This window comes from Helobdella robusta (genome assembly GCF_000326865.2).
Source record: "Helobdella robusta unplaced genomic scaffold HELROscaffold_31, whole genome shotgun sequence".
NCBI classification, from domain to species: domain Eukaryota; kingdom Metazoa; phylum Annelida; class Clitellata; order Rhynchobdellida; family Glossiphoniidae; genus Helobdella; species Helobdella robusta.
In genome coordinates, this window is record NW_008704544.1 from 1153684 (window position 1) to 1170186 (window position 16503).

Consider the following 16503-nt stretch of genomic DNA (forward strand, 5'->3'; position numbering starts at 1 on the left):
TGAATGTATGCTTCTAACGATGGTTGTATTGAATCTATTAAGTTTACATCGTTGGCTTCCAATTAATTCCAATCTAATTTGAAAGTTTCCTTCTGCAAGTAATTTTATTTTCATTAAAAACACATAATTTTCACAAAATTCAAATCTTTCTGCACATGCTAAAATCATTTTCCACTACTCTATTACTGAAATTGCAAACATTACAGATAGCTTTTTTTACACAAAAACAATAACGGTCAAACAAAATTTTTGCAAAAGAAAAAAAATTAACAATTTGCGTTGCTCTCCTTCGGGAAGGAACATTTGTAAGGCAAAATTGAAAGTTAGTAACAAAATTTCTTACAAATTGTCACTTAGGTACTAGCTGTGTTGCGTGCATCTAACTAATTCCAGAATTCACCGAGCAATTCATCACAAACAACTCACCGCAAACAACTCACCGCAGACAATTCCCCACCGTCAAATTCACCAAAAAAATAATTCGATCTTTTTTTTTCATTCACCTCAAACTGCTACACTCACAATTTTTTATATATTAATTTATCTTAAAAAATGCGTAATTTGACGTCAAGTATGGCCTTTTGAAATTCTCACGGTGAAGTAAACAGAATACAAATTTGTTACATACATGTATTTCCTAAGCATATCCCAAAACACTATTCACTTCACGAACAATACTACACACACACACACACACACACACACACACACACACACACACACACACACACACAAATATACAACACACATGCGTACAATGATACACCCAGATACACAATGCACACACACGTACTCTACTCACATCGATACCCACCGACATACACACGTATATTTGCACATACACATTTACACAAACACCCACACACATATACATACAGACACACACAAACACAAACAAACACACACACACACATATATATATATATATATATATACATATATATATATACAACGCGTTTCTAACCTGCCTGCCACCTAGCAACAAAATAGAAAAAACAGTATCTCTTTCTTTTCCTCGCCATAAAAGTTTAAATGGCTAACGACAATTGAACGCTATTCATATGGGATTTTGATTATTGCATGTGGAAAGACGAATAAAAGATGAACTGAAGGATAAACAGAAAAAGAGAGAGAGAGAGAACAAAAAAGAGAAAAAATATAGGAAGAAAGACAAAGAGAGAGAGAGAGAGAGAGAGAGAGAGAGAAAGAATAAAAGAGAGAAAGAATGAAAAACAGAGAGAAAGAAAGAGAGGAGAGAGAGAGAGAAACAAACAAATAAAAAGAAAGAGAAAACGAAAAAAATATGGAAAACTGAAAGAAATACAAAATAAAGAAAAACTTGTGCCGGTGAATTTGGCTGAGGGTGCAGTCGTATTGAAAGGATAGGTGACTGATGTGTGCCGATCGCATTATTTCATAGAAGCAACAAATAAATAAACAACAACAAAATAATAATAATAATTACATAATAAATAAAAATAACATTGACGATAATGATGATGATGATGATAATAATAATAAATGAACCAAGAACAGCAGCAATAAAGAATCATTCGACATCATCTGCCCTTAAAAATTCAAACTATTCGTCAAAGCGTTCCACCTCCTTCGCTGCGAGATAACGAGTTATTATTATTATCATTATTAGTCTTATTATTATTATTATTATTATTATTATTATTATTATTCATAATTATTATTATTCATAAGTAAGTGTTGGCGTGGTAGCCTTTAACCTTTAACCTTTTAACCTTTATTGTTATTCATAATTATTACCACTCACCTAAGACAATAGTAGGCCAGTTTTCCATCCTAGCCATCAGGCCCTTCAAAAATATCTGATGCAGGAATAGCAGGGTTTCGCTGTTGGAGGTTATGGTAATGATTGTTACATTTTTGTTATGGTAATGATTGTTTGGTTGTTACAGTTGATGATGATGAGGTTTGGAAGAAAATTTTAATACGTCGTCAACCGATTCTTTTTGCCAAAATTTCAAAATTTTTTAATAATTTGACCACATTAAAAATCACTCAGACTGCAAATGACTTGAAACGCAATGGACTAAAAAAATTATTAACATCAACAGATGAAAAATGGTCTAAGTACTACAAGTAGTAGCAGCAGCAGCAGCAGCAGTTGCAGCAGCAACACTAGCAGCTTAAAACGCAATGGACTAAAAAAATTATTAACATCAACAGATGAAAAATGGTCTAAGTACTACAAGTAGTAGCAGCAGCAGCAGCAGTTGCAGCAGCAACACTAGCAGCTTAAATAGTATTAGAAGCAGTAGTGGAAACAATGCTCACAGCAGTCCTATTAACCTGTTTAAGAATATAGAGTTAACATCATCGTGCGAAACGGGCGGAACCTTCGAACTGGCCGACATACGGAACGGCCTCAGAAAGACGGTCACCAGCGTTGAAAGCTGCTTCACGTACTCCTCCTCACATTCCACCATCTTGAAGACGATGTTGTTCCTCTTCCGCATGCCTTCCGCGTGGTCGGAGCGAATGTACAGCTCCACTATTTGCTTCCAACGCCGCCTGCACATCCACCCACGGAAAAAACTTTGCACCTGTACATTTTTTGTTTATTTTATCATTTATTCATTCATTCATTCGTTCGTTCTTTCGTTCGTTCGTTCGTCCGTTCATTCATTTATTCATTTCTCTATCCATTCATTAGATTGTCTTATGGGTTTTCATATTTCCTTAATAAGAAACTATTTTTAAATTTGAGCAATTGAAACTGGGGTTAAAAATTTTGTGTTTGCTGTGTGTTTGCGTGTGTGTGTATATATATATATATGTGTTTGTGTTTGTATGTGTGTGTGTGTGTATGTCTGTGTGTGTGCATTTGTGTTTTAAAACAGTTTAATATCGATGTTTTGAAACGTGATAAACTTGAAAACTCTTCAATTACTGGATATTAAATTATACTGCAAACTTCCTCTGAATCGTCTCGCAAACAAGGAAAGAGTTTCCAATCAAAACCTCTTTACTAACGGGCTGATCTATTTTTGTCACGGTGTTTCATCCAAATACATTTAATTCATGATGAAAACAGAAAAAAATTAACTCGGAAGTTGAAACTCTGAAATTTAAATTAAGATTTCTTTCCTCTCTTCATGTCGTTTCAATTTTCATCCTAAATAAATTCTCATCCTTCTAGATGAGTCAGTTATTTTAGTTTATTTAAGAAAAAACCCAAATAAATAATAAATAAAAATAAATAACAAATAATTAAAAATAAATAAAAAATAAAATTGCAAGAAAATATACACTCAAAAATCTCTGCGTGAAATTTAGATGTTCATAATGAAATAATAAAAATAAAATAATAATAAAAATATTAATAATAATAATAAATAATAATAATAATAAATAATAATAATAATAAATAATAATAAAAAGATTTCGCAATTAAGTTTAGCATTGGTTGGCAGAAACAGATTTATTTTAAAACAAATAAATAACAAAATAATAATAACATTAATAATAACAAATAATAATAATAATAAGTAGATAAATGATGAAAAAACAACAAAAGCAATAATATAATAATAAACAAAATTTTTATGTCTTGTTTGTGAATGTCGTTGTGTTGCTGATGTAAATGTATGTAATTCTTATTAATGAAATAGTTGATGTAACTGCTGGTATATTAATGTTAGGTCGTTAATGTGCATTAATGTTGAAATGTATGAAAAATGTTTGAAATTTAAATGGCATTTTTCCCCTGTTGTTGCTGGTTAATTTGGCTGGGTTTAATGTTTAAATTAGGGATGATTTATCGCGCTGGGGAGTTTTTCAAAAGACTTTTTTAATAATGGTGACGTTGATGATGACGTCATTATCGTCATCGTCGTCATTCTAATGGCCATAATCATTATCATCATCACCATCATCATCATCATGATGTGTGTATGTGTGTGTGTGTTTGTGTATTCATTCGAATTTTGACCTCATAAAACTTGTTTGGCTGGTTGAACGACACGTTAATTTGTTTGCTCTAGCAATAAAAATCGTATTGAAAATTGTTTCTTCTTCTATTTTTTATTTTAAATATTTTTATTGCGTGTATATGTGCGCGCGTGTATGTTTATGTGCGTGTGTATGTTTGCGCGTGCGCGTGCGTGCGTACGTGCGTCTGCAAGATTCTACAGTTACATTTAAAATAACTAACTCTCTTTTGAAAACTTTCCAGTAAGATAAATTTTTCAAGTGTGGAACTTTCAAAAATAACTTTCTTCCATGTAAGGAAGAATTAAATAATTGCTCGGCATAATCCTCGTTAAATTTGTTAAATTATGAACTTACTGTGAAGCGAAGGTAAGACAAATGTCTGAATATTGGTCAGTAAGCTGTCTTTGTCTGTCTCTCTGTCTGTCTGTACGTCTGTCTCTTCGTCTATTTGTCTATCTGTCTGGTTATCCGTCTTTTTGTGCAACAGTTTTTTTTCCTGGTTGTAGAATCAATAAATTTTTTTAATTTTATCAGCTTCAATAATTGCAAATGTTATTGACAGTAAGACCCACACGCGCGCGCAAACACACACACACGCACGCACACACGCGCACACACGCACACACACACTTACACACTTACACACGCACATACATAAATTTACATGCACGCGTACACACACGCAAGGACAACACTAAGTTGTTATCCTTATTGAGAAACTAACTTACCAAGGAAGAAAAATTTTTGATTAAATTTTCAGCATGAGTGATATATATTATAGACGTGTGTGTGTGTGTGTTTGTTTGTTTGTGTGTGTGTGTGTGTGTGTGTGTGTGTGTGTTGTACGATGACATTTATGATCTAGATAGCCAAAGAATACAAATAATGCAAACAAAAGGAAAAATAATACCAAAAACTGTAAAAAAAACAAAAATATACAAAATATGCAAGAAGCATACAAAGCATACAAAAATTATAAAACAAAATAATACTATAACATACAAAAATAATACAAGACATAAAAAAAACACACAAAAACAATATAAAATAGTACAAAATCACACAACAAAAACCAAAAATTTTGAGTCACAATTGCACAGAATGATGACGCATTCCATCTCTGCTTAATGACGACCGTATCTTAATATTTGGGGATTTGATGTAATATTCATAGTGCTATATCTAATCTCCTATATGTGTGTGTGTGTTTGTGTGTACGTTCGTTTGTTTGTGCGTGTTGTGTGTGTGTACGTATGAATATAAATACATGTATGTATCTTTATATGTTTCTCAATTTATTTTGATGTAGGCTTCGAAAAAAAGCACCAGAGGAACTAGTCCAAAGGCGAACATGTACATTTAACGCTTTGTCATCTCAAAAAAATTACCATTGTTAAAACATTTTTTGTCACCATCATCATCATCGTCATCGTCATCATCATCCGTGTAGTAATAATCATCATCATCCTAATCATCATTATTTTCTTCAAATCTGCTGTAATTATCATGCATATTTCATGCTCTAGAGTTACGCTTAGGTATTTAAGTGCATTTGCCGATTCTATCATCATCATTATTTTCTATCATCATCATCGTCGTCGTCGTCATCATTATCAACATCGTCATCATTATCAACATCATCATCATCATCGTTATTAGCATTAGTATAATTTCAAATGGCATTTTTTAGCATTCTATTACATAGGATTAAAACTCTTCAACTTGGGAGGAATTTTCTTAGGGTGTGAATGTACAGATTGTGGTATATACATTCAAGCGTACAATTCTTATTGTTTATACAACCAATCAACTAACTAATTAACAACTAATTAACAAATAAGCCAGCTGCTGATCAACCAACCTGCTAATGAAATAAATAATCTATCAGTCGATCGATTGATATAACAACTTATCAATCAACCAACCAATCAACTAGTTAGTTAATCAATCAACCATGCAATCAATCAACCAACCAACTAGCAAATTTATCAATCAACTACTCATTTAAACAATCAATCAACTAACCAATCAGGCAATTAATTAATTAATTAGCCAATTAATCAATCAAGCAATCGACCAAAAAAGCCCACCTTTTTAATTTTCTTCAGTTCCTCGCTTTCTAACTCGTCCGCTTGTGCCATCTTGAATTCCATCTTGTATTCTCGTATCTAAAAAGTTCGTGGTGATGGTGAGGACGACGACGACGATGGTGAGGGTAATAAGATTATGATGACGGTGATGATGACGATGACTTTGCAGATGATGATGATGATGAGATTGTTGTTGGTGTTGTTAATAATGGTATGTTGTTAATGACGATGGTGACGATGATGATGCTGATTCTTTAAATGATGATTTGAAAAGGAAAAACACTTCTCAAGATTAAAAAGATAGTCATGTTATCTTTTATATTTTATGTTATAATGTATCACCTCGGTCATACATGCACACGCACACACACACACACACACACACATACACACATACACACGCACGTGCACACATACCCGCGCGCACACGTACACGCATATTTGATATTATGAAAGCGAATGGAAAACTGGCATGAAATTTTTTTTTATTTTTCAAATGGAAAAAAAACATCTGAAGAAATATTATCAACCGACTCTTTGATGTTTAATTATAATTATTGCCATCATAATAATAATAATAATATTAATAATGACAATAATTAATTAAGTAATGATGACGACGACAATAACAATCAAACAATCCCACGACTTTCAGTAAGATTTGTGTGCGTGTTTTGCGGTCTAAATACTACAAACATGCATACACTCACCATACACACACAAACACACACACACACAAGCAAACAAACAAACACACACAAACATATACAAAGACTCGTTAAAGCAAGACCAACAAAAGCTAATTACCGCTCCATGCATCATAGGCGCACATTAGCACACATTCATTTTTCGTAACAATAGAACAACAACCACTAAAACGCATTTAATAGATTACTTTTAATACATCACCCACCTTTTATACAAACAAACAAACAAACATACATACAAATATACATATGCCTGCCTACTCACACATACATAAACACACACACACACATCTTACATGTATAAATGTTGTTTATGCTCACACACGCCTAATTTTTTTAGCGTGTATGTATGTTTTTGGCTTTTATTTGGTGAAACATTGATTTATGTCCCAACGGTCAGGTTTAATGCAGCGATTTTATTGCTGGCTATATGCAAAAAGATGTTTGTGTGTGTCATTGTGTGTGTTTGTTTTTGTGTGTGTGTTTGTTTGTCTGTGCGTGTGTGTGTATTTTATCTTTGGTGTTTGCGTACGAGTTCATTAGCGTTGAAGTTGATGTTGTTTAAATATGAATGCTTGTTTAGACTTGCCAGTGTAATGGCTGTTTAATTATGCATGCATCTGTATGTTTATCCGTGTCGATACACGTTTAATCGTGAGTGTATGGGCCAGTCTGTCAGTTAGTTTGTCATTCTGGGTTGCTTAAAAAATATCGCCTTAGTCTGTATTTGTCTGTAGGCTTTTATCTAGGTGACAACATTAAAATCAAAAACATCAGCAGCAACAACATCAACAACAACAACCACATCAACAACAACGACAACAACAACGACGACGACGACAACAACAACAACAACTACAACAACGACGACGACGACAACAACACCATTAAACAAACCTCTTTCTTAAGTTTCTGAACCTCTGTAGCAAACTCCTCAGTTTGTTGTACGTAGTACCATTTAGCCTGCCTCTCACTGTCCAACACCTGCAAGAGGTGCAGGTGCTTCTGCTCTACCTGCTGTTTTAGCTCCAAAACTTTGCTGAAACTGTTTGTGTGTGGGCGTGTGTGTGGGCGTGTGTGCGTGTCGTAGTGTATGCGTGTCGTTGTGCATGTGCGTGTGTGCGTGTAGTTGTGTGAGGTTATATATGTGTGTGTGTTTGCCTACGTGTGTACATGTATCTGGCTACATATCTGTGTAAATTTGTTTGTGGCTACATGTTATTATAAAAATAATAATTATATATATATATATATATATATATGGAAAAAACCGGAAACGGAAATACCTTGCTTTCAAGATGGCTTCCATCCACATTTGACAATCTGCTTCCGTCTCCGTTCTCAACTCGTACTGGCGCTGGCCTTCTTTGCGGTAGAAAATGGCGAAACAAAACTGCAGAATTAGTAATAACAACAACAACATCAACAACAACATCAACAACAACAACTATAATAAGTTTGATAACACTTGAACGATGATATGATGATTGCTTACTAAAGATAATAATTATGAAATTATAAGAATGACGATCATGACGACGACGCTGGTAATGTTGATGATGAAGAAGACGGCCATGATGACGATGGCGATGATGATGGTGACAATAATGATTATGGTTGCATACATGAATGCGTTAATATAATGAACATTCATGGTGTATCATAAAAAATTTGGCACAATCAAAGCAATCGGCTGTTATGTAAGGTTAAAAATTTTAGCTGAAAAATCTTTAATCATTCCTTTTTTTTAATTTTTTGTTATTAAGACTATCGATTTATATATTTTTTTATTACAACAGCAACAAAAACTTGAACACATTACATTACATTTATTCTAAATGCAAATTAATTACTTAGCGATAGTTACCTATTGTACATATACTACTACTAACACTGCTATCATTACTACTACCACTAAATCCAACTACAACTGCTGTTACTACTAGCGCTATTAGCGCAATAGCAACAACATTATGACGTAACAACACAAAAATCACGTGATCAGGGATGTGCGTGATTCTATTGTTCGTTGAAGTTTTTTTTTCTCGTGAAATTAAAAGTCGTCATTCATTCGGATTTCAACGTGAGATGTATCGGGTTTTTTTGGGAAAAGTTTAGTGTGACTTTACCCGCGCGCGATTTGATTTCCATGTAAATTTAGTAACTCAAAATTGTTGCTGCTACTCAAACATTTAAGACAACAACTAACATAGCATTAATTACAATAACAACAAAAACATCAACAACAACAAAATTGCTAACATTATCACAGCGACAACATCAATGAAAGCAATATGAGTTTCAACTAAATCTATCTTCGCTATGAAGTGTGCGCATTTCACCCGACAGCTATAAAAGCAACAACAAACATTACAACAAAAACAACAATCATAAAATAAAGAAAAACAATACAACAGCAACAATAACAACAACAAAACCAACAACAACACAACAACAAACATTGACAAATTATACACTCTGGGCAGCAAAAAATTAATTGAGCCGATAACTAACTAAAGAAAAAAATTTTTTTTCTTCGTCTTTCAACCAAAAAACTAGCGAAAAATAACTAAAATAATAAAAATAAACTAAATAATAATAATAAAGATGCAAACATCTAAAATTGCTTTGAATTATTAAGGTCTACCTCAAATTCTCTGAACTGAAAGAAAAGACACTCTAAAACATACGAACGGACTTATAAAAAATTTAGCCCTGCAGAAAGCAATGAATTGACAACAACAACAACAACACCAGCAACTACAACAACTACAACAACAACAATATTAGAAACATCAACAACATCAACTACATTAAATGAACAACAAATGAACGTTGAAAATTCCTCACAGGCAATGAAATGTAAAATTAACTATTAGCACAGTTAGAGGAAAGAGTCTTTATAAAAGTGAAAAATTGCAAGAACCTCATCATTCTCATCACAGCCTTATTTACCATCATTATCTTTTACAGCATCACCGTCCTATTCAGTGTGTTCAAAACATCATAATAACCACCACAGCCATCTTCATCATCGTCCTATTTATCGTCATCATCATTTTCATCATCGTCGTCGTCGTCGTCATCTTCTGTATCATCATCATCATCATCATCATCATCCTCCAACTAAATATCATCACCGTACCATCATCATCGCGGCCATCATCATAAATTATTCCAAGTCAGACACAAAGCGCCATAATGTTAATGGATATGCATGCACTTATAACAACCCACTGGTAGTAAAGGAAATAGCTACCGTAGCAGCTGCAGCGAATGTAGTTGTAGTGGTAGCGAAAGTAGTGGTAACGGAAATAGTAACGGATGTACTAACACCAATAAAATATCAAGTTTCATAATGGTAGTAACATTAATCAGAGTAACTTAGCAATAATAGGACGCACCACGCAATAAAAACACAAGCGTACACAAACGTACACTCACATATACATACACACGCACGCACACACATATACACACACGCACGCACATACATATACACACATGCACGCACACACATACGCACGGTTGACACGAGGTGATGATGGTTAACGACGGAGGATTCTCGCTTCGGGCCAAACTGTTCTCGAAAGAAAAAGCAACAGTAAATAAAAACATGAAAGGGTCGAAGGAAAGAGAGAAAGTGAAAGAGAGAGAGGGAGAAAAGCTAGAACATCATCAAAGTGAGAGAGATAGAGAATGAGAGAGAGAGAGAGAGAGAGAGAGAGAGAGAATTAGAAGGACAGACAGACATAAGAGTCAAACGGATAGATAGACAAAAAGAGAATAATGCAGAAAGATGAAAACAACTTAATAAGAGACAAAGAGAAAGAAAGAGACAAAGAGAGAGAGAGAGAGAGAAAGAAAGAAAGAGACAAAGAGAGAGAAAGAAAGAAATGAAAAGAGAGACAAGAGTGAATTATTCAAAGCATTACTCTTCTTCCTATTTGAGTTAATTTAACGCCAGGTCTCACGCCTGACTTTCGCTATATACAGACGCATACGTACGTACGTGTATGTTGTTTGCCCAATCTCTATATATCATAATAAAATCGTGTTTACTCTCACTCTCTCTCACACACACACACAAACACATACACGCACACACACAAACATGGTTCAACTGAACAAGCATTTTGTGTTATTCAACAGTTCTGTAAAAATCTTCCTAATGATCAAGCCAAACTTAATGGTCTGATATTTTTAACTGCCAAAAAAAATCATTTTTTAACTGGTTTTCTATATTTTTCAAAAATCACTTCCATTTGTACATTTTTGTTGCAAGTTTTAAAATTTTTTTGGTGTTTTATGTCTCTGATATTCTTAGCTAATAATGTTGGTATCGTTATTAATTTTGTCATAATAAGCCGAGATTTAAACTTCGAATGACAGCCTTCCCGTCCTCTTTTTCTTCATTTTCCTCTTCTTTTTTAATTATTATTAATGTTATTATTATTATTGTTATTTTCGTTTTTATTATTATTTTAAATATTTCTGCATTCCCTAATTCCATCTCCGGTTTTATTATCTTTATCTCTGCTCTGTCGACTTGGTCACATTTCAAATTTTTGCTCGTTTCAATATGTTTGTTTGTGTGTGTGTGTGAGTGTGTGAGTGAGAATGTATGTGTGTGTGTGTGAAAATGTGTATGTGTGTATGCGAATATGTGTGTGTGAGAATATATGTGTGTGTGAATGTGAATGAGTTTGTGAGAATGTGCGAGAATGTGTATGTGTGTGTGAAAGAGAGAAAAAGTGTGTGTATGTGTGTGAGAATGCGAGTGTGCGTGTATGTGTGTATTTGAGAATGCGTGTGTGAGTGTATGTGTGATTTTTTTAAAGCAATAATGCGGCTTCGTATGTTGTGTTTGTGTTTGATGCGTGCGTGCATGTAATGTATTCTGTCCGATGAATGAGGTGTGTATTTGAATAGGAGTGTGCAAGAAAAAACGAGTCGTGTGGCTTGGAAAGTGGCCTGAGTTGCTGAAGTGTGCACGCATCAATATTCGTGTCATTTCAATTATTCATAATTGTCATTAGCGTCAATTTATTTAATACAAACAACAGAGGCAGTAGCATAATTAGAATATTTTTCGTTCCCATTGCTTTTTATCTTTTCAGAAAAAATATGTTAGCAATATGTTTTCATTTAAAAAATATAGCGCTATACTAACGCCAGTTTTTCAATGTTTTTGGTAACGTTGGTAACGTTTTTGAAGTTAATTCCTGTTTTGTTTTTTCCTAATTCAATTTACGCACCATCTTCCGAGTTTCGCGCGTCAGATCAAATAAAATGCAAGCGAATTTAATGTAGTGTTTTTGGTGTTATATATGATGTGCTGGTAATTTTGCTGTTGTTGTTGTTGTTTTTGCGGCTGTTGTTGTTGTTGTTTTTGCTGCTACTGTTGTTGTTGTTGTTGTTTTTGCTGCTGTTACTGTTGTTGTTGAAAATGATGATTTTGTTGTTGTTGTTGTTGTTGTTGTCATTTTTGCTTATAAACTTTGTTCTTAGATGTTGGTTCTTTGTTTTTATTTCTTTGTTTATTTATTTCTTTGTTTCTTTGGTTAAAGTTGTTTTTTTAGTTCTTTCTTATTATTTGTTTCTTTTGATTATTTTTCAAAAATTTAAATTTGGAATTATATTTTTAACGCAAAGTATTTCAAAGGCACCTACTTATTTGCCGGCACTGACCTCAAATTTTAATAATATGCTTCTTACAATTTATTTTTCAAAAATTAAATTCCGTAAAATAAAAAAAAATTTAATATAAAAATAGCAATAAAATCAAATTAAACAAGAAAAAATAAAAAATAATAGGGAGATGGAGAAAAAATGTCTAAATAGTTTTCAAAATTTTTCCTAAGAAAAACTTTTTAGAAACGTTGTTAATTGTATGTTTGAATTTGTGTGTGTGTGTATGTGTTTATGTGCCTCTGTGTGTGTGTTTGTGTATTTGCATAAGTATGTATATATGTATGTATGTCATCTTGCATTTTGGTATGGCAGCCTTTTGATAATGTATGTATGTATGTATGTACGTATGTACGTATGTATGTATGTATGTATGTATGTATGTATGTATGTATGTATGTATGTATGTATGTATGTATGTATGTATGTTTGTATGTTTGTATGTTTGTTTGTATGTGTGTATGTATGTATGTATGTTTGTTTGTATGTATGTACGTACGTATGTATGTATGTATGTATGTATGTATACAATGGTGATGATGACGACGATGGCGATGACTGATGTCTGCATCATCAAACATAGTCATGAAATACGTTTACGGTTGGACATATAAGCAATGCGTGCAACTTCTGTGCACCTGGGCGCATAGTCAATACCTGTACATACATTCGTACACAAATACGCTTGTGTAAACGCGCACACATATGTGCGTGTACAAACTTCAAATTATTTGTACGTACCTGAATGTATAATATGTATACATAGTATAGATACAAGTTTGCGTTAGTGTACAATCACAAGCGTACGCTCATAGATACATTCATACAATGTGTACATGCTAAATATATACGCGTAAATGTGTACAACATTATTAAATACCCAAGTTGTACACTCATAAAATATTTTATGACGTAGCGCTTGATCATTGCACATCTGTTATGAGATAATTGCGATGAGCGGGCTAGTCTCAACTCAACTCAACCGCACTCAATATACGCAACAACACATACGTAAGTGTGTGCGTACGTGTGTGTGTGTGTGTGTGTGTGTGTGTGTATGCCACATCATATAACTCATAGCTGTAGGGAGTATAAAACTTTTAATATAAAATAGAAGAAAATTATTAATAATATTGTAATGTAGTTGTGTGAGTTGTTGTAGTTGTGGCTAGTGTGCCTGCTACTACTGCGATCGCCGTTTTTTTGGCGGATTTGAGGGTTTGTTAGGAATTTTTATTTTAGAAATTTAATTGACTGGATGGATGGGTTGGGTTATTAGTTAGACGAACATCTAAGGAGCAATCTAGTTGCAATCTGTCTGCCACTTACGGGCTAATGTAATGCGATGCCATCTTATTAATTGCCTCGCCTGATCCTAACATTATTAAACGAATCACGTTGACTTTCCACCTATATGTCTGTCTGTGTGTGTTTGTGTGCGCGTGTGTTTGTGCCTTTATGTGTATGTGTTAACGTTTTTTGTATTGTGAGTACTTAAATTTTTGTTTGTTTTTGTGTGTGTTCAGTATGTATGTGCATACAGGTTTGTGTGTTGTTGTTGTGTGTTTGTTTGTTCACGTGTGTGCATTTGTGTGTGCGTGTTTAAAAGTGAAGAAGATGCAATTTTTCATAAAAGAACCAAGTAGGGGTACATTCATAATTCAGCGAACTCCTTGTCAAGTTTTAAATAAACGACGTGCTATTATCATTATTTATGTCCAACTTTTGCAAGACTAACTATGTACGTGTGTTTGTGTGTGTGTGTTTGCGTGCGTGTGTGTGTGTGTGTGTGCGTGCTTTTACGTACATCAGATTAATCGAGCAGAACAGCGCCTAAAATAGAGAGAGAGAGAGAGAGAGAGAGAGAGAGAGAGAGAGAGAGAGAGAGAGACTGTAAGGCTGTAAGGTGAGAAATGACGACGACAAAACGATGATGATGATGATAATAATGGTGATAATGATAACGGTGAAGATGATGATGATGATGACGACGACGACGATGATGATGATGATGAGAAGGAAGAGGATGAAGTACACGTGGTCATGAATGAGTTTTTTTTTATAAGACACTTTTTCGCTTTAAGCAATTAGCTTAACGATCGAGCCGAGGTTAATGAGAATTCTCTTCTTATAAAATCACTTCTTATGCATCCTTTCATTTTTTTCATTCATTCTTTTTCCTCTTCTCTTTCTTTCTTTCTCTCTGTTTTCTTTCTCTCTCTTTCTCTCCTTCTTCTTCTTTATGTGATGATGGCGACGATGACGATGACCTAGCAATAACGATGACAACAATGAAGATGGCGATGATGATGAATGCAATGACATCCGTATATATGTTTTACTTCTGATTACATTTCCTAAGTAATAAAGGTATATATGATAGATTTTTTTTAAAAAGGTTTTGAATTTAAAATACAGAAAAAAGTAGATGTTAAAATGTTTTTTTCTTCTATTTTTCAATTGTTTTTCTTTGGGATGAGATTAATTTAAAAAAAATTTTTCTGACATTTTAAGCTGTAATTCTTTCGTTCATCAATTAGTTCATTCGTTCGTTCTTTCATTCCTTAATTCATTCAATTTTTCATTCAGTTTTTCGCTCATTCATTCATCCGTTTGTTCATTCGTTCATTCGTTCATTCATTCATTCATTCAATCATTCTAACAAAACTAGATAAAACAAAAACAAAATAGCAATTTCTCACCAAATTACTTTTCTCTTTTGGATGGAATTGAAATGATGTTGAAAATGGTAATTAACAGCAATAAAGGCTTCATGAAAGCCAGTCACACATCATCTATCTAATGCTAAAATGATTGCACATACCACACGCACACACACACACACACACACACACGCACGAACACACACATACACACACGTCAACAAACTATTGTTTAAAAAATCAACTTCCGACAGAACCAGATACTTTTTTGTGTGTATGTATGTCTATGTTTGTTTTTTTTTTTTTGTGTTTGGTGGGTTTTTTTTTTTTTTTGCGTGTGTTTGTGGTTGGTTTTGGTTTTTTAAATGAATTGAACTTTTAATATAGCAACGGTTCGATATATGAAAATAAATTTTTACCATTTTTTTTCTTTTTCCAAGGAAGTTTTCTAAATTTTCAATTGATAATATTAATTTGAGTCAGAGACTACATGAAGTTGATGGTAATTATAGACGTGATGTTGTTTTTTTTGTTGGCTATAATGTAGACTTTTTTTTTATTAATTTCAATTCCATTAAATTGTTCTTTATTCGCATACATTTTGAATGCCTTTGATCAATAATATCTAGTTGCTTTCCGTTTCAATTCATTCATTCGTTCGTTCGTTCATTCGTTTATTCATTCAGTCATCTTTTCATTCATTCGTTCATTAATTCATTCGTTTATTTATTCATTTGATCGTTCATTCGTTCGTTCATCAATTCATTCGTTTTATTTATTTATTTGATTGTTCATTTTTTCATTCATACATTTATCTATTCATTCCTTCATTCATTCGTTCGTTCGTTTGGTGTTCGTTCATTCATTTATTTTTTCATTTTTTCATTCCATCGTAAATTTCTCTATTTATTTATTCAATAATTTTTATTTGTTGTTTGGTTGGCCGGTTTCTTTGAAGTTTAAAAGTTTTCTTTATTCGACGGTTTGTTCGTTTATTCGTTCGTTCGTTCATTGGTTCGTTCGTCCGTTTTGTTCATTCAATTGTTCGTTTGTTTGTTCGTTCATTCGTTCATTCGTTCAATTTACAAGACGTTATAAAATAAATGAACTTGACATAAACCAACACAACACATACACACACACACACAAACACACACACACACACACACGCACACACATAAACACAAACACACACGAACAAACACACCTGCTTATCGCACAGCGTGTCCTTTCCTTTGACGGGGCTGATAATTTTTTCACAAAAACTTCCTTCCAGTAGGGCCATGCCAGACGGCCTCTGGCATGTTTCATTTTCGTAGTAGAAGAGAAGATTTTGGTAGAGAGCAAACCATCTTTGTTGCCATTTTCCTGTATCTACACTTTTTT

General features: G+C 33.4%; 2 protein-coding genes across 2 annotated transcripts in view; both read right to left on the reverse strand.

Moving 5' to 3' along the window:
- Positions 1 to 1772: 1772 nt before the first annotated feature.
- Positions 1773 to 8339, reverse strand: HELRODRAFT_174899 (hypothetical protein; the record flags this gene model as incomplete). The annotated part of the gene is made up of 8 exons (XM_009022331.1): positions 1773 to 1863; positions 2323 to 2576; positions 2941 to 3014; positions 4321 to 4462; positions 6057 to 6134; positions 7661 to 7808; positions 8050 to 8156; positions 8292 to 8339. 8 exons carry the CDS (start codon positions 8337 to 8339, stop codon positions 1773 to 1775), a joined length of 942 nt encoding a protein of 313 aa, XP_009020579.1.
- A 5440-nt stretch (positions 8340 to 13779) lies between these two features.
- HELRODRAFT_174900 (hypothetical protein) overlaps positions 13780 to 16503 on the reverse strand; it is a gene marked incomplete at both ends in the record, with an annotated part of 5263 nt that continues 2539 nt past the window's right edge. Inside the window, 2 exons of the mRNA XM_009022332.1 lie at positions 13780 to 13872; positions 16325 to 16414. Coding sequence (XP_009020580.1) covers positions 13780 to 13872; positions 16325 to 16414 — 183 coding nt within the window. The remainder of the gene's footprint in view (positions 13873 to 16324; positions 16415 to 16503) is intronic.